We start from the raw sequence: 26,313 nt of genomic DNA on the forward strand, positions 1-26,313 counted from the left end.
CCGGGGCCAGGGTCCGCCCGCGCATGCGCAGTGGAGCTGCGCCGGGTCCACCCCGCAGCCCCCGCCTGGAGCCGCCGGGCGGAGCAGTCGGTTCCCCTTAAAAGTCGTCAGTTTTGTCCAAAAAACAGCAAATTTCCTCAGAATCAGGCTTGAAAAAAATCATCAAGTCTGTGAAAAAGCAGCAGGTTTGAACAAAAGAAAAACAAACAGTGATTTCTCCCCAAAGCAGCAGATTTGCAAAAGAAAGCCAGCAACTTCCCGAAAAAGCAGCTGGTTTGCGAGAAAAGTGGCAAAGTTCGGGAAAAAAAGCAGCAGATTTGCAAAAGAAACCCGGCAAGTCGCTGAGGAAGCGGTGGATTTGCAAAGAAAAAAAAAAAAACCAAGTTTTCGAAAATGCAGCAAGTTTCCAAAGAAAAATAAAAGCCAATTTCATGGGCAAGCGAGCGAGGTAAGTCCCTGCTCTGTGAGGACGCACCGGGTGGGTTTTAGTTCTATTTTCGGGCTAAATCCTGCCCGCCTGACAGCCTTCCCCATCACGTCATCCCAGTGGACGCGAAATTAAAGCCAGTAAAGTCATATTAGCCAATAACGAGTTTTTTGCAACGCGAGCCAGCTTCGAGCCGGAGGAGCCTGAGCGTGTTCCTCATCTAGATCTGTTTTTCCCCGGCGTTATTTCATTTGTTCCCATGTTATTGTGTTTTCCCCAGCATTATCCCAACAAGTTTCACTGCCGGACTCTACTAAACATCCTTCGTCTGAGCTGAGCGCCGGAGGCCATGGACGTGCGGCGCTGGAGGGGTCTCGGGCCCGGGAATCTTTCTGACTGTCCCAACGGGTCCCGCTGGGTGATGGATGTGTTCAACGAGTGTGCCCAGGACGGCCGGGACATCGCCAGCATCATCCTGGGTCTGGTTTCCATCTTCTGTTTTGCAGCTGCTTCTTTTCCGTAAGTATCGCTCCCAGAACCTTCCTTTGGTACAACATCCCTCTTTAAAAATCAAATTTCAAGCTCAAGCTGCCTGAATTATTAAATCTACCCAGCAAAAGCAACCTGGGCTTGGAAAATTTATGGTTAACAGGAGGACAGGGAGCAGCCCCAAAGACTTGTTTGTTATTATATTGTTGTTATTCTGCTCGGCAGCTGTAATAACCCACGTACGCCAACAGCAATGTGGTCGTTGCAGGTCATACGTGCGGAAGAAATGTTTCCAGGAGCCCTGGGCTTCTCGGAAAGTGCTGGGACAACCGTGGCGGAGGGGGACGTGGCGGGGTCGCGCTCGGTCTCAGTGTATCATCAGATTATTTCGTAACCAGAGAGGCAGTTTCTGCAACTGGTGCTTCTCCTCGCTGCTTTCTGGGCCAAGCGATCACGAGGGCTTGAGCCCAGCAGGTTGCTGCGAGCACCCAAAGAGGCGCAGGGCTTCTCATGGGGGCTGGTTTGCGGGGGGGCACGTGGCTTTGCTAGAGGAAATCTTTTGCTTTTCCTCCCCCCCTGAGTGCTTTGGGTGGGTGGCAATTGCGAAATGATCCAGGTGGGAGCACCAGGGAGACGTGGGGATGGTTCCCAGGCAGCGCTGAACCGGCCGGGGGTTGTGGTTTGTGGCTCTGCCCAACTCTCTCTCTGCAGGCAGTTTTACCAAGCCTGCAAAACGGGCATCATGGACCGGGCTCTCTCCATATATTTCCTGCTGGGATGGCTGGGCGGAGACCTCCTAAACCTCATCGGTTCCTTCCTGGCCGATCAGTTGCCCCTACAGGTACTGACCGACTCGCTGGAGCTGGGTCGGCTCTCAAACACCCCGAACTCCAGGGAGGAGCAAGGGGATGGGGGCTGCTTCATCCCGCACTGGGAACCAGCGACCCAAACATACCAGGATGCCCTCTTCTCCCCCAGGATGGTCCCTTCTCCCCAAGGATGTTCCTTTCTCCCCCAGGGGTGCTCTCCCTTCTCCCCCAGGGGTGCTCTCCCTTCTCCCCCAGGGGTGCTCTCCCTTCTCCCCCAGGGATGCTCCCTCCTCCCCTGGGATGCGATGCTATGCCATGCCCCGGGATGCTGGCTCATCCCCGATATCAGCTGGAAGCCTTTCTGCAGGTAGGACCAATCCCTTCTTCTCCCCACAGGTTTACACGGCTGTTTACTACGTGCTCGCAGACCTGGTGATGCTGTCTCTCTACTGCTACTACAAAGTGAAGAACCGAGGCGGAGGATGTGAGTTGGGATGATGAGGGTGGTGGGGCCGTGCGCTCCCCTTGGCACGTCTTTCGGGCTGGCAATAAGTATAGAAATAAATCACTTACCTGCAGTTACACGGTGCCTCCCTCTCGGAGCTGGAAACCACAGCCAGATCTCTCGACTCCCAGGCCAGCGCTTTAGGGGAAGGGGGGAAGTTTTCTGGCTGTTTCAGGGTCAGTACTCCTCTTGCAATTAATGGCATTTTTGACATGATGGAGAAGTTGCTCCCTGTTCAAATGGAGTTAAAAGGGAACCTGAACAGTTCTTGCAAGGCTTAAACAGCAAGAAAAAAACCCACTTTTTGGCATAGCAGCTTTCTCTGAACTACGAACAGAACCCTGAAAACTCTTTAACTTATTAAATCCATTTGAATTTATTAAACCAATTGGTGGATGGCCCAGCAACTGTATAGTTTTGTTAATGCTGGAGGGGTTGTTTACAGGATATAATACAAGTCTGTTGAAGCCGGGCTTGGTCTGGCAGGGATTTGAACGTGCATTGTTGAGAGTGAAAAGCTTCTAGACAAGGGGGATGATTTTTCAGAGCCCTAAAGCCTAAGAAACTCGAGCGCTCTCAGTCTGCTGAGATAGGAGCAGTTTCCTCCCTGATAACTTACAAATTGCCCGTATCGCTGCAAGATAAAACACCCACAGCAGCCATTGCCCGAGTTCCGTGGTGCTGCCTCTGCTGCCGCGGAGATAAGGGAGAGCTTGAAGGTCTCTTTACCCGGAGGGGTCCTGGCACCCACCGAGGCTGCTGGGCTGCGCTGGGGGCTGCCGGAGGAGCCCTCCCTAACCAGCTTCTGCTTGATTCCCCTCAGTCGCCGCCCCGATCAACGCAACCTTCGTCTTCCTTTCCCTGGGGATGGTGTCAACCGTCTCCTTCCTGGGCAGAGGTGCTGCCAGGGTGCAGGACCCAGCGACGTTTAAAGGGAGGTCTCTGCTCTCTGCTCACATGGATGAGCTTGGGTTGAAGGTGAGCTGGTTCCTAAATCTGGGTGATGCAGGGAGAGAAGATAAACTGGTGGGGTGGGCATGTCCTGCTGGACCAGCACCATCCCACCTAGTGCTCAGCAGGGCAAGGGATAGATGGGGAATCACAGGCTGGGGTTTGGTCCCGCTGTTGCCTCACACGGGGCCGTGGCGTGGGTGGTCTCTGAAAACACGGGGGCTGCTCGTGGCCCCCCCCTTGCCTTGCAGCCTTTCACCAGGAGCGAGATCGTTGGCTTCACCATCGGCTCCATCTCCTCTGTGCTGTACCTGTGCTCCCGCGTCCCCCAGATCTACACTAATGTAAGTGTGCGGGCAGAGGAGGGCCTGGGGACCCCTTGGGGGCCTGAGATTTCAGATGGAAGAGGGGCAGTGGGATCATCTTTCTCCTCAGAGGTCCCAGGTCCCCGTCTCTGATCATTTCATAAGTGACTGTTTTTCTGTATTTCCGCTCCAAAGCCTGATTAATTTTTCTCCCCTCCCTTTAACATACCAATATGTTGAGGGTGGGACTTTCATTTTGTCTTTATTTACAAGCAAAAGGGGAACTAAAAGGCTCTTGGTGTTGAGTCACCACCTTTTTTCTTCTCTTTTTGGGGAGGGGGCAGGGTGATTAACACCACTTTCTAGTGAGATTGCAGAGAGCTGCACCCAAGCTCCTCTCTCTGGCCCCTCTTCTTCCAGTACAAGAGGAAATCCACCATTGGGGTCTCCTACTCCCTCTTTGCCCTGGTGATGTTGGGGAACTCGCTCTACGGCCTCAGTGTCCTCCTGAAGAACCCCGAGCCGGGGCAAGGCGAAGGCGACTACGTCCTGCACCACCTGCCCTGGCTGGTGGGCAGCCTGGGCGTCCTTTCCCTCGACGTGGTTGTATCCTTCCCCCGCCAACGCTTCCCTGTGGAACCACATCCCACAGCAAGGCTTTGCAGGGAGCGATCCCCAGGGCTAGGCAGGGGTGGGGGGGTTGATGCTACTCAGCGGTGGCTTTTGAGCTGTGCTTACTCACCCGCGTGCCGGTGAGTAATTTATTGCACCGCAACAGCTGAATGCTTCAGACCTTTGTTTGCATGAAGCTCGTTGTCCGGTTTCCACCTCTCCTGGCACAAACAGCCTTTTTTTGGGCGGTGAGAGCCAGCGCGTTGCATGGATCCACCCTTGTTTGCGTGAAGAGCCTTAACCTCTTCTCAGATCTCCTTCCAGTTCCTCGCTTATCGGAGAGGAAGACCCAGTACCCGCGAAGAGAGGGATGCTCTTCTCAGTGAGCAGGGTGACAGCCTGGAGAGCTGACGAAGGGACCTGCCCCGGAGTGGGAACAGGCTGATGCAGACCGAAAAGCTGGCCTTAACGCCGGGCAAAGCGGCCCCTCCAGCCTGGTGGCTCTTGGGAGGAGAGGACCTGAGCCAGTGGGTGACATGTCGTGCTGCTAAGACGCTCAGCCCAGCCAGGTGGCAGAGGGTGCTGCTGAGAGACCTCGTGCCTTTTTGATACCAATGATGTTAACAGGATAAACAGGGAATTCTTGGATACCTCAAAAGGTCGCTCTTCGCTGCTCTGGTGCCCCACAGCTGAGCCCGGTCACTTCTGCTCTACCTCCTGTCTCTCAAGGGTGAGCTGGGGCTTCCCTCGTACTGGCAAACGTGAGAAGAGCCTAAGGGGCTGCGGGGAAGGGACAGAGGTGACCAGCCTGCTGCAAAGACAAGCACCACTTACCTCTGTGGGCCTCACATCTCCACCACTGAGCTCTTCCTGGAAGATCCAGCAGTGACTGGAACCAGCTCAGAAGGAAGGAGCGGTGTAACCAAAGCCTTTCAGCCCCCACGTACCTATTATTTTAATTAGCACAGCTCACACGTCTATAAAGCAAGTCCTTCCCCACGTGCCTCCTTTGGTTTTGTTTTGCCAGTTCATCTGGCAGCTCCTGCCTCTTTCTCAATGCGTCTCATAGTCCCTGTTTCTCTGACTTCTCATTTTTTGCCTCACCCACATTTCAATTGCAGGAGGAAGCTGCTCCATTGCTTTCTGGGCAGCTGCAGAGGTGGTACCCAGGCAGTAGATGCTGCCTCTCTGCTCGCTCTGGTTTTTGGTCCTGTCCTCTCTCGTTGATGAATTTATTGACATCTTGATGAATTTATCCCCGATGCTGATGAATTTATCCCCCTCTCGGGGCCCTGCACACCAGGACGGTGGCTCCTTGACCGCAGAAGGACAAGAAGCAGTGGGGGGTTGGGAAAAGCTGCGTCCCGGGCAGCAGAGATGCCCGTGGGTGGGCAGGGGGGAGTGGTGGCATAGCCAGGAGATGTCTGGCTCAGCCCAGTGCCGGGGGCTCCCTCCCGTGTGCTGAGCTATTTCTGCTGGGAGGAGCAGCTCAGTCATTATCATTAATTTACGATTCCTCAGCCCGTCCCATGACATTTGTCCTTCCCAAGGAAGTCACCCTCCTCCCTGCTCCGTCCTCCGAGCCACAGCTCCGTGATTGCACAGCTCGGCCTTGATTGTACGTGAAATGGGAGTCAGGCTGCCCGATGCCCGTCAAGCTGCAGCAGCAGATCAATTAAAACACGAGGTCGGCCAGGATTTGGAGCTGACACGTTTGTTTTTGGAAAGAAAAAAAAACATTTTTCAGATGTTCAGAGCCCCCTTAACAAAGCTGCTGGGTTTTTCACTGCATTAACTCACAATCTTTCCTCTCCAGGCTGGCGATGGGGCTGCTCGCCTCTTCCCCGTCCCCAAGCCAGCAGGATTTCCTCTGCTGTCTGTCCCTAGGAATTGCAGAAAACCAAGTCCTATCCAGCACAAACACAACCCATGAGCAGATTCCTAGACACAGCTTCTGTATCAATACCTGTTTATTACAGATAACGACCCCAGGGCTTGGGTTTATTAAAGGAATGTGATTTAACGGCGGCTCATGTTTGGTTATCTCAGCCCTGAAGTGCTGGGGAAGGCTGGGTTTGCTCAGAGCTGGATTTACTAAGCTGACCTGTAGCAGGGAGCTAGGATGGGGTTTAGCACACCTACCCTGGGGAAGCGAAGGTTCGTGACATGAGGTGACTGCCACAGAGCAGCTAGCCAAGAGCTTTGCTTAAAGCCAGAAGAACAACCTCGAATATAATGTGTTTATGTGCCAGCAGCCACCTAGGTGGTGGTGGGTGGAAATTCGTGTCACAGAGGCTCTCACTGAGGTTATTGTCCCTCTGAGACCGTAATGCAGCCCTGCCCCAGAAGAGCCCACGATTTCAGGTTGTGCAGAGGCAAGAGTGAAACCAGAAAAGGCCCGGCCCAGGAACAGCGTGTGCCAGGGTGAGAACAGGACACGGTGGGAGGCCGAGGGCTGCAGCAGCCAAGGCTGGAGGTCAGAACCCAAACCACCCGGTTACGCTGCTCTGAGGAGAGGAATAAACCGCTGCATCGATCCTGACCCGTACGCCTGCTCTGCGGCGGGGGCATATCCCTGCACACAAGCAGTCAGGGTGTCCCTGCACACCCCACGCCTACACATTGAATTTATCTGAGGTGAGACACTGCCCTTCTTGGCTCGCGTGCACAGAGGTAGCTTTGGAGAAGGAAAACCAACCCCCTGAAACTTCAGCAGGCGACAGTTGGGAACAGGCGAGAGGAACAGCGCGTCTCCCCCCTCCCAGACTTAACACGCTCCTTTCCCAGCTTCAAGGGTTCACACAAACTTATCTCCAACTTCAAAAAAGGTTCTTCCTCGCACAGAACCAAGAGACAACAGCAACATCTCAACACGTTCCCCTCGGGGAGCCGAGCTCTGAGGCAAGCACGTGTGCACCTTCCCCAGCCCACGACCCATATGAGCTGCGTTACGGACCGGAGGCCCCCGGGTAAATACTCCGGCATGGGACCGTAATCACCTGCAGATGTCTGGATGTGAAATAGGTCACATAAGAAAAGCAAAATTAGAGCGTGTTAATCAACATTAATGCCAATGGTCTCAATTTACATAGGTTCACCCAAGGGCTAATTCCAAGGGGCAAATGCAGGCAGAGCCCAGCAGGGATTTACCTTCTCAGTTCCACCAGGATTAGGAGTTTGTTACAACCAAAGCACAGCGAAGGAGGCAGCAGACCCGAAGCTGTGCAAGGTCCCTCCAACCACCAAGAGCTTAAAGAGGGGGAAAGTCTAGAGGAGGGTCACAAATCACACAGGCACCAAGCAGAGAAGGAGCTTTTGGGTTAGCATCAATGGTTGGAACCATCCACCTCAAACCCAAGCGAACCGAAACGCCTTGCCTCTGCCCACCGCAGTGCTTCAACACACAGGTTCCCCCCCAGTCTATTTTTAACGCACCCAGTAAAGCTGGACGAGTCCTTCTCCTCTAAATACATCTGCTCCACGTTGGCTGGATGCTTGAAGCATCCATCCCAGCAGCGGGATGCCAACGTCCCAGTGCCAGCGTCTCGGAAGTGCAGCAGGCTGCTGAGTGACCCAGCTACGTCACGCGTGAAGAGCAGCTGTACATCACACCCTCTGCAAAACAAACCAGTTTTAGCTAAAAAGCACAAACCCCAAGGAACGCTGCAGGAAGGAAAGAGAAATAAGGACACCAACTCCACACAATGCTTCCTGGGATTTTTTTTTTATTTTTATTTTTTTTGTTTTAGTCTTTTTTTTTTTTTTTTTTTAGTATGGAGGCTCAAGTATCAGATGTCGATTCAATTTAAGCTTTACAAAAAAACAAAATCAAAACAAAAACCCCTTTTTGCATTCCATAAAAATTGACAGAAAAGCGCCTTGGAACCAGGCTATAGAAGAGCAGAACTTTCAGCAGGTCTCCTAATCAACATCTCCTTGCAGATCTGGTTTAGTCAGTATAGTACAACACCGAGGAACACCCTCTCTTCCCTCCCTCCCACCAGCCAGCCCCTGTGCCCAGCCCCCAAACATACGTGGAATAGGTTTTGGTTTTTTCCAGTTCTTCCTCTTTCACACACCACAGTATTTAATAAATTTTTGTTTTACATTTTTTACACCAATGTAACAAAAGGCAGGAGGGGGTGGGGGAGGAAAAGACAAAACAATGATCTGTGTTTATGCATATAAATGGGAGAGGGTGGAAGAGGGGGGAGGAAAGAAAAAAAATAATACATGGACTTCTACAGAAACGTAGCCTAAGGTCTCAAGAGTAAAATGTGGTGCAAAGTAGGCCTCAGAGACTGAAAAAGTTTGTACAGCTTTATTCATGGGGAGAAGATGGCGTTGCGTGGGTAGTACTGAATGCAAATCGTGACGTGACGTAACAGAAAAGGGCAAGGGGGGGATGAGTTTTCTAAGAAAGGAGTCTAACGAGTGCATGGCATGTCTTGTTAGCATGAAGAGTACTTTAACTTTGCTGCTTTCTCTTCAAAGCCTCCACCAGGTCGTTTTTAAGAGCTTCTTGTTTTGATTTGTCTGCAAAAGTCTGCACAGACCTGTGGGGAAGAAGGAAAACGCAAGTCAGAGGTGACGCGTTTGGGAGAAGGCGTTTTTAGCAGGTCTTCGGGCGTGTGAGTCAAGAGGAAGGAGAAGCACCTCAACCCAGGCTTAGAGGAACCAAAACCCAGCTTGCCTGTTTTAACAGGGAAAGCAGAAGGCGAAGTGAACACGTCGGTGAGTACATCAAAGCAAAATTCACTCTAGCAAGGACGGCACCAGAAGACACGCTTCCCCAGAAGCTCCTCTCGGGGAGATCCCCCATTTTCCACGTTACAGCTCGGAAAAGGCCCAGCGTACCCCCAGCGAAGGGTGTTAGCCTCTCGCTCTCCACATCACCGGCACAGGGAAGGCAGAGAAAATCCAGCCTCTACCCAGGAACGTGAGAAGAGCCGGGGCTGGGCGAGCTCCCGAGCCCTTTTGCAGACTGTTCACCCAGGGTCGAGCAGCCGCGTCAAAACCTCCCTCCGGCGCATTCGCCAGGGGGAAAAGCGGCCAGAGTTTCTGCTCTTGAATTTGCTTTTCCAGGTTGTACCTTACCCAGAGTAATCAGGGAATCAAAGCAGCCAAAGAACAGAGATACTGTCAGCGAGATTACCGCAGGGGTTCCCTTTTGCTAAAAGTTTGGTTATAGAAGACAAGCCTCATCTTTTAGGAGTCATCTTGGCTCCCTGTAAGATAGTTGTGGAGGAACCTCCGTTTTCAATGGTACAATAAGAAATTTCCACTTCACAAAAAGCCCTGTTAAATATGATCATTGATAGAATAATGATACTGGACTTTTCGGGAGCTGCTACCACAGAGAAGTGGTTAGGATGCAGTTTGGTAGGATTTCTCCCCACAAAACCCGTATTTCACACCCTACTCAAAGGTACCTTATTTTGCCTGGATGCTGCCTCCTGTAAGCAAGGCTGCTCTTTGTGTCAGTTATTTTCCTAACATTTTTATAAGTGTTTCCATTCTCTTGTCTCTGGAGACTTCTGCTGCTTTAATAAAAATATATACATTTTATATTTGCGTTTGTCACAGGCTAAAGAAGTGGTTCTGGGCCATGATCAACAAATGGTGCATTTTCCCCTTCGTCAGCTTAACGTGTTGAAGACAACATCTGTAACTCATTATGAGCTGGAGTGGAAGGTTACACGGGCTCAGGGTTAGTCACTGCCGTGCGTCCTAGGCATTCAGAGCCCCAGAGCAAATGGGAGCATAAGAACAAATCCCTTCAGAGGCTGTGCAGAGCACAGGCAAGTGGAGGCTAAGAAATGTTTCAGTAGAGCTTGGGCAGGGCTGGATTTCAAGCTCCAAGGAAATTCAAGATACACCAGGCAAACAGGGGATGTGCATGTGGGGGGTGAGCTCACATTTAGTCAGAGGTCATGGGAAGTACCAGTGATTTTTTTTTTTCAAAACTGTGAGACTTCCAAGATTTCATTCCTTTCTGCAGGGAGGATGCTAAGATTATGGGGAGTTTCTTCACTGAAGTGGTGTACCACAGCTGTAAAAAAACTGATGGTGCACAAGGGACAGAGTCCCAAGGCTCCTGGGTTGAATCAGTCCAACACCACTGTGGGTACATGACCACGTGCTCCTTTCTTGCTCCCAAGCTAGAGTGCAAAGTGCTTAAGTCCTGCTACGTTTCAGAGTGTGAGATTTTAAATGGGGGGAAGGGGTGGAGTAACATTTAAAATAAAAATCACAGCATTTAGTTGGCCGTATTAAGAAATAACCCTTGGGTGAAACACGGCTCAAACGTCGTTTATCAGTCTGCGGGAGTTAGGGGTTAGTTCTGGTCTCGGTTATCATGCAGAGGTCTTGGCTGGGTGAGTCCTGGTTTAGTGCTGGTTGTCACACCTCACAGGCAGGGGGTACCTGGATTGGTTTAGTTATCAGGCTGGATGTAGATCTGGCGCTGGGTCAACACTTGAGAAAGTTCCCTCTGCAACTGCTTATACTTTTGGTTGTCGGGGATAGCATCAATAGATCTACAGAGAGCAGTTCAGAAACGAGGGAAGTAAACAGGGAAAAGAACAGTCAGAAGAACTCAGTAACACAGAGCTGGTATTGTGGAAACCACCAGGAGCACACTCAGGAGGAATAGGTGTAAATCCATAGGTTAGAAGAAACAGGACAGAGGCCAGAGGAAAAGCCAAAGCCAGACGCTCTGTGTGTTACCAGTTCTGAGCAGATCATCTCACCGATGCACAAAGCACCAGGACTCAAACTGAGCAATGGGGAGACACAGGAAATAAATTCAATTACAAAAGCTTAAGGCAACGATCACAAGGAAAAAGACTGTATTACATTATTTCCTTTTAATGTTAATAAATGCTTCCTGGCGAAAGCCCTGCACACCACAAATGAAAATAGAGGCCTGTTATGAAAGCTGGGGTTTGGGAAAAAAACCCAGAACAGCTGCTTTCTCAGATCCTGTCGACTCCCTCTGCCCATGCTGGTAAGAAGGCAGCACAAATATTTAATTAGCACCATTATTCTGTCTTCTTTCACACTTTGGTTTGTGAGAGCAGCACACTGCTCCGTGCCATTTGTTTATTCTACATTATCACACTGTGCTAGGAGGTCTATCTGCAGTTTAAAACAAAATACTTTCCTCTACAAGCATGAGAATAACCAGCTTGGGATTTCTACTTAAAATTCCTGACCAGAAACGAGCAGGGGTTGAAAAGTACAGTACAGTTTCCCTACAGAAAGGCACAGGGGGTTTATTCACTTAATCTGTTCTAGTACACTATATTTTGACCAGTGGTGTTGAGAGAAAGACAGAATGTAAAACAAAGTCTAAATACCACAAACCATTAACGTCATGACTTAATGCTGGGACCGACTGTTTTTAAGAATAACAGAAAGAGAAGTCAGAATTTAAGTACAACTTTCAGGACTGTGAAGAATAAAACTCCTAATTAAAAATAATTCTGAAATGCAAGTGTTACTAATTGGGCTATTTCCTTCCTGGTGAGGGAACAAGGGATTAAAACATTGCTTCAAATTTCTATAGTTACAAGGGAGAAATGTTCCCTGAACTCCACACAACAAACAGTGTTTCTAAAGCACAGTAAGGTGAACAATTAGGGACATGAAAAGACTTTGTGTAGGAAAGGGGAGTTCCAGCAAACAAAAGCAGATCAATGCTTGGCTGGGGACAGTACCACAGGGGAATGCAGGGACGCAAAGGGGGTCCAAGAGTCAGCTGGAGAGCCCCTTACCTCAGCCCATTAACGATGTCCTTTGTTTTTCCAAAATAAATCTCATTCAGTGTACTTCTGATTTTGTTTTCCATGTCCTAGAAAAAAGTAAGAAACCAGAGGTTCAGCAACGTCAGCTGTTTTCAGGCATGGCCCACTTACACTCTTCTGTGCATTGTCTGTGTTCATCTTGACGTCCAACACTTGCCCCAGCACGGTTCAACCCAGCGTATTCCTGCTGTTTACATCCTCACAGAAGGCAGTATGACCCTATCTCTCTGCTTTTACCAAGGAAATAAAGGCTTTGCTCTAGTCCTGTCCTCTCCTCCCAATTAACTCCTCTAGGCTGTACATCTTTCTGGACCACAAGAGGGCAGTTTCTGTCCAGCTATCAATTCTTCTGCCTTCAGCTGCAGAAAAAGAAAATACATTTCACCCCAACCTTACTCAGTAATTTCCTGGCACTGAACGGACTGCAAGTGGCACGTCAGTCATTTACCATAACCAGCAAGTCAATACTTTTGTGCTTATGGATTCCTTTGAATTTTTGAGCTGGTGACTCGTTCGTTAAAGCTCCATGGCAAACACTTTTGAGAAAGATCTTGTAAAGCAGCAGCATTTGTTCATTAGGTCCCTTTCACTCAAGCCAAAAAACTTAGAAAAGGGATCAAAAAAGAAGTGCCTGCCTTCCTTTCATTTCCCATTTCCTTTATTTTCGTTGAGAATGTCCTCCTCTCTTGCCAAAGTGGCTACGAGGATCAAGGAAATCAAAAACGCCTTCAGACAGGACAGTGCAATGAAATAGCAAACTAGTGTTGCTCCAAAGCTGAGCAGCTAACACAATCCTTCACTCCTGCTGAGTATACATGACTGACAGCTGCCATAAAACCAATTCCAGTGGATTTAATAAGTACTTGATACACACTGAACTTTCAGTTAAAGGGACAATTCTGTATAACACAACCTGACTTGAAATAATTCCGCCCAAAAGTGACTGTAGAAGCAAACATGGGGGTAGGAAATTGTTAACTAGTTCTCAGGAAAGGACTGCTTGTTTTACACGAAGGTTATTGCTGTCATGAGCTGGAGACAAAGTGCAGAGTGGCGTTTTGGTACCTACAAATGGTTGGAAGTCATGCTAGGAGGAGTACTGAGCCATCACTGAGCAACATTCACACGATTAGACTTGATACAACATGAATAAATAACTTGTTCATAAAGACAAAAGCAACAAAATCCTTAGGCACGGGATCAAATATGGGCGAGAGAACTTGCAGCAGGCTCAAGCTGCGGTGGCTTCACAGCACTTACCTCTACCAAACGTCCAATATTGGCTATGTGTGGAGAGGAGTCACTCACAGTCTCATCTTTCTCCATCTAGAAAGGAAAGACACGAGTCCATTGCTAACATGGAAATCTGACAGTAGATGAATGACAGCTTTCCTCACCACAAGAAGGGATGGAAGAAGTGGGTCTCAAAATCCTAGAGTAACTGTTCTTTCAATGTGCAAACAGATAGTAACATACTGAGAAATTCCCAGGACTTGACAAAGGCTCACATGTTGGTAACAGAAACGTAGCGTAATAAAAACCCTAAATCACAATAAAACCCTGCTGTAGATCCCTGGTGTAGACAGGCACTACAAAATCCTCATCCCCTACCTACTAAGGGGCTGCAGGAGATCTACGGCAGTGAACATGTAACACGGCAAGAAGCACAGTAGCACAGCATGGGGATATGAAAACAAGGTTGTTGTGGATGAGATGCACACGAGGATGGTGCTGTCAGTTGAACAGCTGTGAACTATCCCTGCAAAAACAGCTGCTTCTTTTCATCTTCATCTCAAACGCTACTTCCGACCACACGTGGGGCACAGGCTCCATTTTCAGGATCTCCTGGCAAAAGACACCTTAGGCAGTATTTACCTTCCACTTGAGAGGGAAGGTGCAGAGAATACAAAAACCACAACTACCTGCAAGACGCGTGATGATTTCAACTACTGCAACAACATGGAAAGAGAAATTTGACAGTTTATAGTTCTTTTTTCTTCTTTTTAGACCAAAAACCCAACCAACATTTACCTCACTTAGGGGGAAGGAAGTACAAAGCAGTAAGTATGGGGGGAAAAAAAAGCAGACTGCCTTTTGCAGTAGAAATCTGGAGTTCAATCAACTCAAGTGTATAATGAGACCGTGCTCTTAGCGTAGTATCTGAACAGGAGAAAGGTACCTGAACTAGGTGAGATTTTTCTTCACTAAGATGAAAAATTGGAAGCTGGTACTGCAGAATGCAAAACTCGCTTTATTTCATCTGCCTTTGCCCCATAGAATGTCCACCCAGAGGCCACGGCTGACCATCCACGATCTGCACTAGGGAAAAGACCATCTTCCCCAGTTCTTGAGATGAAACTTGTGGCTAGACACAGACAAGCTGTTGAACAATGAACATCAGAACCGGCAACTTCAACTGATACAAGATGTGCTGAGATGGCACGAAAACAAAACCGGGAGAAAAATGTAGTGGGAAGAACAGTCTTCAAAGGGTTTTACTAATCCCACTGAATTCTCTTATCCATCTGTTCGTATCCCTCCCTCAGGGTAGAGCTTAAAAATCTGGGCCAGCTACAGGTTTCTTCTAATAAGCCAAGTCTCTAACAGGCTTGGGGAAGCATGTAATTTAGTTGGAACCCTGAAGGCAAAAGACAACCTAGAAGAGGGGGAGAAAGAGAACAAGGACATTTAATTTTTCCTTTAGATTGCAGTCAGATTGTTTACATGTCATGGAGACGTGCTGCCTGGAGAACGGATCCAGTTGCAGGAGAGGGAGAATATAAATCTGAACTATGCAAACACACATATAGATGTTACAGTGAGTTTGGGAACTATCAGCAAATTGGCCAAATCTGGGGCAGCCGAGGAGCTGGCAGTGGGTCATTTACTTCCACGGGCTCCCCACTGCGTCTCCTCCACACCTGGACAGGCCAAGCTCATTGGTAAGAAGCAGAACCTGAAAATAGAATTATTTTTTTTTTGCAAAACGTATATTATTACATCTCCATAAAAACTGCTGCCAGAAGGAAAACATTTTTATACGCTCTAGAAGGCCAGATGTTACGAGAGGCTGTTTTAATGGAGTTCAGAGTCAGTAAGCAGCCATGTTATACAAACAGCAGAGCTGTTGGGATTTTTAAAGGTTCCTTCCGGCGGCTGTTACTGCACGGACCTACGCAGAAAGCCTATAGCTGCTTAAAGAAAGGGGTTAATTTGCTACGAGGGGAAATTCCATTCTGTGAGTTGATGTTAACAAGCAGCTCATCTTCCCACTGTCACTCCCCATCTGCCGTCGAGCTCGGCCAAAAACCTAACGCTCCAGAATGAGCCAAGTCCAACCGACATGGCTCAGTCGCTCCTCTCCCGTTCGAGATACGCTGCTTGGCTTCCCTGCCTCATTTCCCCAGCCATCTGCTGCAAGTCTGACTCAGAGGGGAACTCACTCTTCTGGGGATATTAAGCTCTCGATGGCTGGCTGGTCACTTTGGATGTTTCCTTCATGGAATATAGCAGCTGTTTGGGCTTTCTGTAAACATTATTTGGAGGAAGAGTTAATACGAAGAGAGAAATTGAAGTTGAATAAACACTTTGGTTCATCATGAAAGCCTCTAAACTACTAGAAAGATAAGAAGGAAACTCATCCACCATTTTACTCTGAAGAACTGACAACAACATCCACAGCTGCTCTGGCCACAGAGCAACTTGAAAATCTCTTTAATGAAACATAAACAGAGCAATGTGAGCCAAAGGCTCCCATGCCACAGGCAGTGGGCAGGCTGAAGTCTCCAGGTGGAAAATATGTGGAATTATTTGGATATCAGCGAGGCAAAATTTGGCCTCTCTCTCCAACACTTTATTTTAAACTGTAACTAGATTAATGAAGGTTGTGAGCTCTACAGAGCTTTGTAGCAATCAGCTGAGAACTTAACTCATCCTTTCACGGCCTTCATGTATATTTACTCTAACCGGTGTAACTAAAGATATCCCATATCCTTTACCAAATTGTACATTCAAAACCATAAGCAAATCTGGGGATGCTACATCAGCTCTATCTGCCACTAGTCTGTACGTGCTCAACTCTTCTACTCTCTTTTTCTAAATCAGCTGTTATATAACTGAACCACTGTAAAATCCATATGTTCATGTGAAGCAGAAATCATTTCCCAGACAATTACTGTTCAGTACATCTCTGCTGTCCTCTGCGTCCCAAAATACTACTCAGTTAGCAATTAAAGAGACAGTGCCTCCAGGAAAGCTGAGGGGGAGCTTAAGGATCGTGACAGCTACAACTTGAAGATCTCTCCGGTGGAAAAACACTCCCCAACGCCCCGCTTAACGCTACAACATCTGGAAGTCGGGTGGGATAGGCCTTTACATGAGAGCTCAACTTGATGAAAATATATGACTCTCCTAATTGCAGAGCACAAGCCTCGGAGGATTTACCTATTATGATAAATGGCAAAATGTCTCTGCTAGTGTTTTATTGAGCAGTAATATATCACAGGGCACATCTTCCTGAACGCAGGGAGAGCTCAGTTTGCAACAGACCAGCCTTCATCCAGCTCTGCAATGTTTCACCTTCGCTAGAGAGTATTTCAGGTATGAAAATCAACACACATCTGTGCTGCTTTAATCTGAAATCCCAGGCTTCACTTCCCCTACAACTTTATACCCTCCCCTTCCCACACCTCCGTACGTAAATAAACTATAGGTTTTGAGCCAACTTCTTTCTCAGCAAATGTGCACTTCCTCACCGTGTTCACCTTGGCTTAGGAAACACACACAGGTTCTTTGTGTGCAACGAGATCTTAGAAAGGCACCTGTTAGTCTTGCTTTTAAGGAGGGGGCTCCAGAAATCTGTCCCAGAAAGTGCAGTTTTGACTATTTGCCAGAAAACGGGAAGGCTACATCTACTTTGCATAAAATGAAACAGGATCATACAGCTGCTCTTACCTTAAATAAAGTGCTGCCTAATGAAACCTCAAAATTCAGCCAAAGCAACACAGTGCCATGGCAAACGACACAAGTAATTCCAATGTACACAAAGAGGACGGGACCCTAACGTCTGTCAGAGAGAAAATCATCTGCCAAGCATCTGGCTTGAATCAGGAGCGGGGCAGCAGTTACCTGCAGTCATTGGAGAATGTGCAAGGTAATTGAAAAGCTGCTGGCATTTTTCATTTCCCTGCAAGCACTGCTCCCTTCGTTGTAAATGGAAGGTAACGTGTCCTGTCCTTTCCTCTCAGACGTACAGCACTTCAGTCCGCAGCCCCTCGTCGAGGCACACGGTGTATGACACGCCGATCGCTCTTTGTCTATCCAAATTCCAGCCTCAGTCCTTGTAGGGACTGAAGCCTGCCAGTGTTGGACGTGAGCTGGGAGTTACCTCCTCCATCCTGGCCCACGGTGCTTCAACTCCAAGCTCACTTGAGATGCATCCAGGCTCGTCGCCAGAACAGACTGTCTGGAAGAGCACCCTTGTGTAGGGAATTGTAAAAATAGGAGTCATCTTTATCTGACACTGCATGCTTTTTGGAGGAGGACCATAGGAAGGGAAAAAATGAAATAAGTCTGCTTTCTCCTTCCAGTTCCACCCAAAAGTTCTCCTATAATGTCCTTTGGAGTCAGAACAGAGATGGCTACATACACCGTGTCAGTATTTATGGATAACAACAACATATTAGAACAAAATCTCCACTAGGCAAAAAGACAAGTGTTCTTCCATACAAAAGGACCTAATGAAAGGTCCAAAGTGAAGATGTCACTGAAGTTTTAATTCTCCCTAGTTTTCAGACCAAAATTATGATCTATGGATCTATGTGTATATACACACATTTCTCTGTTGCATCAGGACAGATTCTGAAATCCTACATTTTAAACAAAACCAAAATCCCAACTCCATTCAGAACACAACACATGCCATTTTATTTGAATTAGTCTACGCTCCAACTCTCAAAAAAGAAACTTCCGTAACTGAAGTGATAAAGAAAAAGCCTGAAGTTGTCATTTTGGAAACCACCAGGTAAAGTAAATTAAAGCTCTGCAAAGCAGATTTTCAACTTCCCAAAACAGGCCGAGTCCTCTGTCATGTCTCTCCCTCTCTTCCCTTATTCTGTCCACTTACAAATCTAAAATGTTCGTACAGTTACTTTCCCTTTACAAACAAAGACAGAGATAATTCCTATTGTAACATGAAAAACTCCATTGGGAAAACCACTGAAAAGTTCAATGAATTGGAAGAGATACGTCAGTTCTCAGTGTGTGACATTAAAGTAGACATAGAATAGGGACAAGAGCTTTAAGGAATATCAACCCAGATCGTAACATCACGTGGCCCCAAGCCAGGTGTAAGAATACTCAAATACCCAGTGTCTTGGAGAAAGAGAAAAACATTATTCTTAGAAAATCAGTGCAACACTTAGGAATAGCCTAAGTGGGAGTTTAGGCATTAGGAATAGCCTAAGTAACAAGAGTCTGGAGATATTCAAGACAAGTTTTTCCAAACAGTCTTGACAAAGGCTACAAAAAACCCCATGTCTGTGTCTGATGCGAGGCAACGATATCTCACCAACAGGAAATGAGAGCAGAGAACAGTTATTTCTAGACTCTTACTTCTAGATCCAAGTTCAGCTCTACCACGCTACCACGTTGTCCATTCACAGAAGAACAAACAGGATTGCTTGATTACTTGCACCGAGAGCGATCTGCAGACATTAGGAAGGGGAATTACTGAGCAAGTGTTTCCATACGAAGTTGCAAATGCTCCCCATAGCATTTCACCACAAGACATGCCCAGCTCTTTGTCGCTGCCAGAGGTGGTGAATTAGGAGGCATTACATGAGCTGTTCTTCTGCGCCTGCTCCTGCCCACCAAGTTAATCACTCCAGTCATCACTCGAAAAATACCCGATTTGCAGCTACGAGGCGAAACTGGTTTCAAAGTAATGGCTCTCAACAGACTTCCCTTTCAAAGCACTGAAAGGTCCTCTCTGCCATCAGTTTATAAGCCAGGATATTACAAAGCTTGTGAACACTTCAAAAGCTTCCACTGAAACACAAGGACATCTGCTATTCACATTTTAGGATCAAAGGTGGTCAAGTAGCTTAAATGTTGAGCTGACCAAAACCATGTACAATTTACCATGGACAAAATTATTTCAAAATTATGGTTAGGACATCAGATTACTGATATTGTCAAGGTAAAACTGTAGCATACCACTTGAGAGAGAACTAAAACCTACTTTTGGTGCCTAAGTTTGCTGCAGACTGTATAAAAAGCCTCCCAAAAAGTAAAAATAAAACCTGCTGTCCTGAGGTGATGTGGCAAACTGGATTTCCAGCAAAGTAAAAGCCTTGCACTGAGGAGTTTAGTCCAGCTACAGCTAAATAAATGGCTCAGGACAAAGAGCTCCTCCTCACATAGCACAGCTCAAGGCAGCATGAAGATTTGCATTTTCTGCCATCGATTCTGACGAAGCCTGTCTCGTTAAGCCTCCTATGGCATCTGCAAACAGAAAATCTCCGGCCCAAAGCTAAATTTTGAAACTCAAGTTTCCATTGTTTGTGTAGAAGCAGTGCATCATTACCCCAGTGGCTTTTTTATGGTTACTTACATTGGAAGCAGGCCCCTGCTTTAATGCATCACATATGAATTAAATGATCTGCTGTTAAAATGATGACAGAAGCATGAATCTCCCCACTAAAGCTTCGAGAGTGAAAGTCAAACTAAACAAGGCCTCGCAGTTCAGGCCAAGGTGTACTGAGGACACCCATCCTCAACAGACTCGTGTTTTCCTTGGCACAGCTCTCACGCACCATAAGGCCACAGCCAAAGTCAAGCCCTTGGCCTCCACTTCACAGCTATGATTTAAAGTATTAGGAAGGCCTGTGATTAAATATTTGTCCGGGTCACCATAACTCGGGTGTAATTACTGCAAACATTTTAAAAGAGTACGCAATGCTCAAAACCGTCTCCAGATGCCTTTTTCCCTCCCTGCTTTTCCATCAGCTTCTTCTGTAAATCAACAACGTGGAAAGAAAAATCACCTAAGTCTTGGGCAAGCTTCTGCGACTGCAACACTAACACAATTTCAGTTCCTCTCTGCAATCGCCGATCCTTCTTTCTTTCGCCAGGCTCAAACCTGCACAAAACCACGAACTGTTTAACAGAGTCTGCATTGTCCTTTGTATCGAGAGCAACAGTCTGCCCTGGGGAGTCTCATAAAGGAGTTGTAGCTACTGCCAATCTCTCTAGTCACTCATGACCACACAATATGCCTCCTGTCCTCCAGAGTTTATTACTCTGCTCAAGTCACTGATTTCCACAGTCCTGATCTTAAGCAAGCAGAGTTCAGCAGCAGCATGAAGGAGGGAGACGGCAACCTTTGGCAGGTGGCTGGGGCAGAAGCACCTTCACCCAGTGAAAGTCAAGTCCAGCAGATCCTGCCTGTCAGAGACTAAGACAGCAGCACTGCCTGAACAGTCACCAGGCTGGCACCTTCCTTGCAAAAAACGGCACTCTCAAGAGGAAGTCAAAGAATTAACACTGGCACAAAACCCCCAAATGTTTGAAGCATTTTTTTTTTTTAAAAGAGATTTTTTTAAATAAGTGTTCTGGTACTGCAGGAAGAAAATACTAAAGAAGGGTACTAAAAGCTAACTGACGTCTTTAAGAACAGAAGGATCCTACAGTCAATGCAAAATATAGGTTTGTTCGCAGTGGCCTCGCTGGCTTTTAAAAGAGAGACATAACAACAGAGGTCCTCTTGTATTTTTATAATTCTATTGGAATCTTCCAGTAAGAAAGTGGGCAAATCTTACAGATAAAATTATGTGTCTGGGTAACGCATATGGAAGTATAAAGATTTAGGCATACCAAAAGAAAAACTAAGACTTAAAAGCAAGTCTAAACTCCTACTGAATGTTTTATATTTTTAATTGAAAGCTATACTGCCATCAAGCAAAGTTCAAGGGGCTTCCTGGTAATTACACACTTACGCATTAACCGTTTCACTGGGCTGCATACGCAGCAGGAGAATAGATGTTTATACAACACCTCACAAAATCAACTTTTTGTTCCTGACTGGGGCTACTGGGTATATAAATGAGGAAAGGCATGCCTTGGGTCTGCAGCGCGCACTCGTGCCAATATACAGACATACCTGTCTGGTAAGGCTCCCTCCAAGGTTCATGGTACCAGAACCAGTTTTATTAGTCTGCAGCCACAGCATCACTGTGGAGGTCAGCTTGTAATGAGCAGTACGACCACTGGATTTCTCCTAGAAGTGGAAGGGTAACAAAAAGGATAGAGACAAAAGGTTAAAATCCCTCCAAAAATTAAATGGTGGCTGGCCCCGAAGACCCCACGAGCCACAGGACAGATATGTATAACTGCACTCACGTAGCACAGGCTATTTCTTAAAAATAATTGTAAGCGTGCACATTCCCCTAATTTTCCAAAGCAAATCTAGTTAGAGCAATTTAACCTGCTATTACCTTGGTTTTATTACCTAATTAGTGATATTTATCTGTAGACCTTTATGTTAAAAAAAAAATTTCAGGATCATACGCACAGAAGGAAACATACTTTCAATTCTTCTGGGATTCTTTTTGATTACAGCCCTGACTTATCTCTATCCAAATTGCTTCAGGGAATTTTCAAAAATTAACAGGGCAAAGAAGTTTACAGCCCTAACACAATATTGCATTGTTCAGTGGAACACCTGTGCTCGTTAATTGTCTGGAATTAACTGGGTTTTGTTTTCACTTAGGAATATCAGCTGCCCCAGAGGCTGTACCTGAACCTCCACCACGTGGATGGAATCCCAGCATCCCTTAATCTTCTTTGATCCATCTCCAGCTTTCTTAATGAGGATCACCCCAGCAAAACCATGATCCAGATCCCAGAGGTAGACAGAGGAGACTCCACCTTCAAAATACCTGCAGGACGCAATCCAAGAGGCACGTTAACAGTAAGCAGGATCCAAGCCAGAGTCAGATATCAATAATAATCTTAAATAAGCAGAATCTCTATATCCAGTAAAGACTTTTTTTTTTCCTGTTAAGACAGCGCACTCTCACCAGTCATATACCTAGAAACAAAGCAGTTTAAATCACTTTATAATACAGAGACTTTAATTACAAAAAACTGTACATTTCTCTAAAGGAGAATAAAAATCTAGTGAGAAGCAGAGCTAGCTACAGATTTCCACAGTACTTGAGCAAACAGTTCCTCTGATTCCAATTAACTATAACAGCTGGTAAAAGCACAAGCTCCAAAGCAGGCTGAGAGTAAGGCTTTATTTTACAGTTTGGTTTTTTTTTTTCCTCCTTTTCTGTCACTATTGGGAAAGTCTGGAAGTTCTTTACAACAAAGTCCGCTAATTAAGACAAAAGGGAGCAAGTAAGTAGCTTTACGCCGCTGTCTCAAAAGTTTGTGCGAAGCTGACACTGATTTATTGCAAATAGAGTTGAACTGAAACCAAGGTTCTTAGAAATGAAGGGATGCTGTTGAAGTTTACATATTATTCTAGCTTCAGATACAGTATACAACAGAAAGTGAGCTAGACTACCTAAATCTCAGATTTCTCGCAGCAAAAAGTACACTCTTAGAAAACTAACACAGCAATGACATCTGCAGAACCCCACTCCTTCTTTAGAACACTGGTGCTAGGCTTCTTATGTGCCAGATGAAAGATGCACTTTAAAATAATGGTAAACAACCCACCACTGTAGGAAGAAAGATGCAGAAGAAGCAATTTTGGCTTCTAGAAAACCAAACCTGCAACCCACAGCATTTTACCAACTATTTCCATTCTCAAGTCACCAGCCATAAGGAGTATCACGCACAACTCTCAGTTCTGCTGCACAGAATCACCACCTCCTGCGAAGAGCTAAGGGAAGGAGAAGAGGCAACTTCAGCTGAGCCAGAAGATCAATGTAGTCAGACATTTCTACTCTCTTCTGAGCACCTACTGCCGTTCTGCAAGTACATACATAAAGCAGACAAAACACCTGAGAATTCATTGTCTGGAGGAGAGCAAAAGCTCATCATCCAAAGACACCAGGAGCTCGCAGCAGCTAAGCTGGGAGAGCGTCACTCAGATCAATCCGTTCCGTGCTCCTGCCTCTTGCTGCCACGAGCGAGATGATCACCTAGATCTGCAAGTGACTGCATGTTGCTCCTCTTCTGCAAGAAAGGAAAGAATCACTCATCGCCAACATGAAAAACTTGTTGAACCTCCCACCTTCATGCTCCACTCCTTTCTAAACACGAGCCTGACAGTTGTTAATGGCACTTAAGATTTGATTTACTGTGTGTTTTGGACTTTATGTATTAGCTTGAAGTATTGTAGATTCAAGAACACTAACTCATCCTTTTCTATACGTCAGGAGAAAAGAGATTGGGAAGTTAATGCAAATAACACAGGTAACTTTCAACATATTCTCTGCACTTACAAATCAGTTCAGTACGTTGTTTCAAGAAGGCAGAGTCACCAAACGAGCCCCAATTCTTTTTAATTGCATGCATCCAAGTCTGTATCAAAACCAATGCTGACCCCAGGAGGGGTATACGACTTCATGTTAACTCACCACATCATTTTCTTTTTAATGGGTGACTGCTGCTACTCATCACCAAGCTCAGTCTGGGCATTTAAGTACCCAACACACACAGCATTGTCCTATGACATTTGTCAAGCCACTGATAATATACCGTTAAAAAAGGAAAGCCCTTTGCTCCAAAGGCATGCTAAAGCCAGACTTCCAGCAGGCAATTTAAACCTAACAAACCAACAAACACCCTTTTTATATCCCCTGGGGAATTCACAAATGGATTTTGGTTAATGCAGTTAATGGAAATTTCAGTCCTGCAGTGAACCTCAGTTCCAATCTAAGTGACCCTTCCTTTGACAGAAGGGCAGCGTGAATCAAAGGCCTGAGAACAGAAGCTATTGTCCATTTCCAGACCAAGTTTGCTTAAAGAAAAATATTCATATATAGAATAAGTGAATTCACTCACTGGCAGCCACTGAGAATATTATAGTGTGTACAGACAGTTTCCCCATTACCCACTTTATGAGCTTGCTAGGAACATGAAACATTAATTAAGAGAGGGACCAAAACAAGGTTTTTGGAAATTTATTCTTACCTACTGTACTTTGATCCTAATGACATGAAACAGGAAAAAAATAATTTTTATGTGGTTCACCTTTATGAGATTTTACATAAAGGCTTTTGTGGGTATTTTAAGAATGTGCTAAAATGTTGTCTGAAACCACATAAAACCATCTGAAGAACCTCCCGCCAGAACTAACAGTGCACACATGGAAACGCTTTAACTCGCCTTTGTATATTTAATGAATCAAATATAGTATTAATATTGTTTTAAATACCAACATGCTATTTCAATAAAGTTGCTTTGCCATAGCCAGATCCAGTATCTTGAGACTCAAAACAACAATGCCAGCGAGTGAACTGTTATGAATCCAAGGCACGCCGGGATATATATTAGCCAAAGCCTCCTCTGTGCTTCAGCAATATATAATGACTTCAAAAATTCACTACTCCTTCATGGGGAGAAAATATATATCACTGATCACTACATTAGATTTCATCTCTCTTCAGGCAGCAATTTAGTGCATTTTAGAATGCACTGAAGTGGGATTTCTGAAGACTATCTAAGCCCAGGAAAGTCATGTTCGGAGAGGGGAACATTCCTTGAAACCTGTTTTCTTCAAGAAAAATAAAGAAGTGCTACAGGTTAATTGGCTGCTACATAATAGAAAACTGGATGACAGATAGATTGGTAGGAATTTAAATCTACATTCATGAACTTGGATTTGCTGCAAGAAGGCTGGACTACCTCCAAGAAACCCCTTCACCACAGATTAAAAAGCAGCACTTATTAAAATCCAAGCCGGAGAGGTAACCAGCTTGGGAAAGGTCCCTGGAAGGCATAAGCTGGTATCTTCTCTGTTAAAGAAAGAGATGGGCAAACCAGAGCGCAGACCCATCAAAGCTACACACAGTAGGTGCAGCAAAACACTCTGAAAGCACTACATAGCTCCTGGATTGAACATATTTTCTTTTGACTGCCTGTTCTGGATACCCCTGCTCGTGGTACGTTATCCTCCTACACAACAGTGGTTGTAAAAGGCAATCTGTCTTCTTTAGAAGCTCGAGTCCTCTCCCAAAGCACCCCAGGCCCAGCACAAAGCAATCAGCAGATGCATTTGAGATGTACAAGAGGTCTGAAGTCGGAGGAAAACTCCAATTCTTATTGGGGTACCTCAGAAACGTCCCCAAAGGATAAACCATTTTCAAAGGACAGCAATTCAAAGCAAAGCAATAGCTCCTCTTCTGCTTAAGGACACGGATCTCTCCAGGACGTACTCTGGATTTACCTACAGACCAAAGTTTGTTATAAAACAATGAAAAAACCATAGTTTTACAGTTGTCATGTCCCTTTATTAACAACCAAAACACTGCCAAATTATATGACTGAATCACATAATGGTCTGGGTTGGAAGGGACCTTAAAAGATCATCTAGTCCAAATGATATCCCCATCCTCTCTGAGGACAGCCAGTGTTCTTCCATCTCTGGTAAAACTGCTTTTTATAAAGTTGCCCAGGAAGGTGACTAAAAGGCATAAGGCCCAACATAACCATTCATTCTTTTCACAAAATTCAGAATAGCGTTTCACTCAATCAATTCTAGTTTTAATGTCATGATCAAACACTTGAGTTTTATATCCGTTACTCATCAACCACAGAACTCCTGGAAAAAGCTGTTTTATACAAAAAATGTCACACTTAAGACTGACCTACTTTACAAATGCAAGAATAAAAGAAAATATTTAAGCTAAGAGTGATCCAAAGCTTTATGAAGTGTTTGAAGTTTAAGCGGGTGGAGACACAGGATGGAAACTTGTTTAAGGAACTCGAGCTGTATCCATGAAATAGAGAGACTGTGGCCAGAACAAAGCTGTGACTTCAAGAGGGATGTGACGGGCAGGAAATCCCCCAGTTTCCAGCACAGACCTCAAGAAAGGAGGACAGATTAATCACTGTGTTTTACCACTAAAGGGCAGATCAGAAAAGGCACCGTAGCTTTCCTGATAGCATTCTACTGCTCACAAACCTTGCAAATGAATGCTGGACCCTATACTGAGAGAATGAGTTTCCACCACACCGCAATAAAAACACGCTATGACTTTCAATTACACTTCAGAACCAAATCACTCATCCATAAAAACACTCCTGGATTTTCCAGTAAGTAACTGAGAGCCAGAGACAAAAACCCACCCAGTGTCTCTGGCTTATGGCTCTCACAGCACTAAGCCAGCCACAAAACCCTGATGCCAAAGCACCAATACCTGGAACCTCAGACTGGCTACACAAACCTTCA

General features: G+C 46.1%; 2 protein-coding genes across 2 annotated transcripts in view; one reads left to right on the top strand and one right to left on the bottom strand.

The window, feature by feature from the left end:
- Positions 1 to 48: 48 nt before the first annotated feature.
- On the top strand, positions 49 to 5,329 carry SLC66A1 (solute carrier family 66 member 1). Its single transcript, XM_068414817.1, has 8 exons — positions 49 to 448; positions 708 to 946; positions 1,628 to 1,757; positions 2,122 to 2,209; positions 3,054 to 3,208; positions 3,433 to 3,525; positions 3,907 to 4,092; positions 4,411 to 5,329. Exons 2-8 carry the CDS (start codon positions 777 to 779, stop codon positions 4,507 to 4,509), a joined length of 921 nt encoding a protein of 306 aa, XP_068270918.1. The 5' UTR covers positions 49 to 448; positions 708 to 776; the 3' UTR covers positions 4,510 to 5,329.
- A 3,236-nt stretch (positions 5,330 to 8,565) lies between these two features.
- The window catches only part of CAPZB (capping actin protein of muscle Z-line subunit beta), a 59,222-nt gene continuing 41,474 nt past the window's right edge, over positions 8,566 to 26,313 (bottom strand). Inside the window, exons 5-10 of the mRNA XM_068414772.1 lie at positions 21,703 to 21,844; positions 21,067 to 21,183; positions 13,167 to 13,232; positions 11,877 to 11,953; positions 10,525 to 10,637; positions 8,566 to 8,654 (exon numbers count right to left, since the gene is read on the bottom strand). Of these exons, the coding sequence (XP_068270873.1) occupies positions 10,535 to 10,637; positions 11,877 to 11,953; positions 13,167 to 13,232; positions 21,067 to 21,183; positions 21,703 to 21,844 (505 nt within the window). The 3' untranslated portion in view covers positions 8,566 to 8,654; positions 10,525 to 10,534. The remainder of the gene's footprint in view (positions 8,655 to 10,524; positions 10,638 to 11,876; positions 11,954 to 13,166; positions 13,233 to 21,066; positions 21,184 to 21,702; positions 21,845 to 26,313) is intronic.

The sequence above is a fragment of the Nyctibius grandis genome, chromosome 17 (genome assembly GCF_013368605.1).
Source record: "Nyctibius grandis isolate bNycGra1 chromosome 17, bNycGra1.pri, whole genome shotgun sequence".
Lineage (NCBI taxonomy): Eukaryota > Metazoa > Chordata > Aves > Nyctibiiformes > Nyctibiidae > Nyctibius > Nyctibius grandis.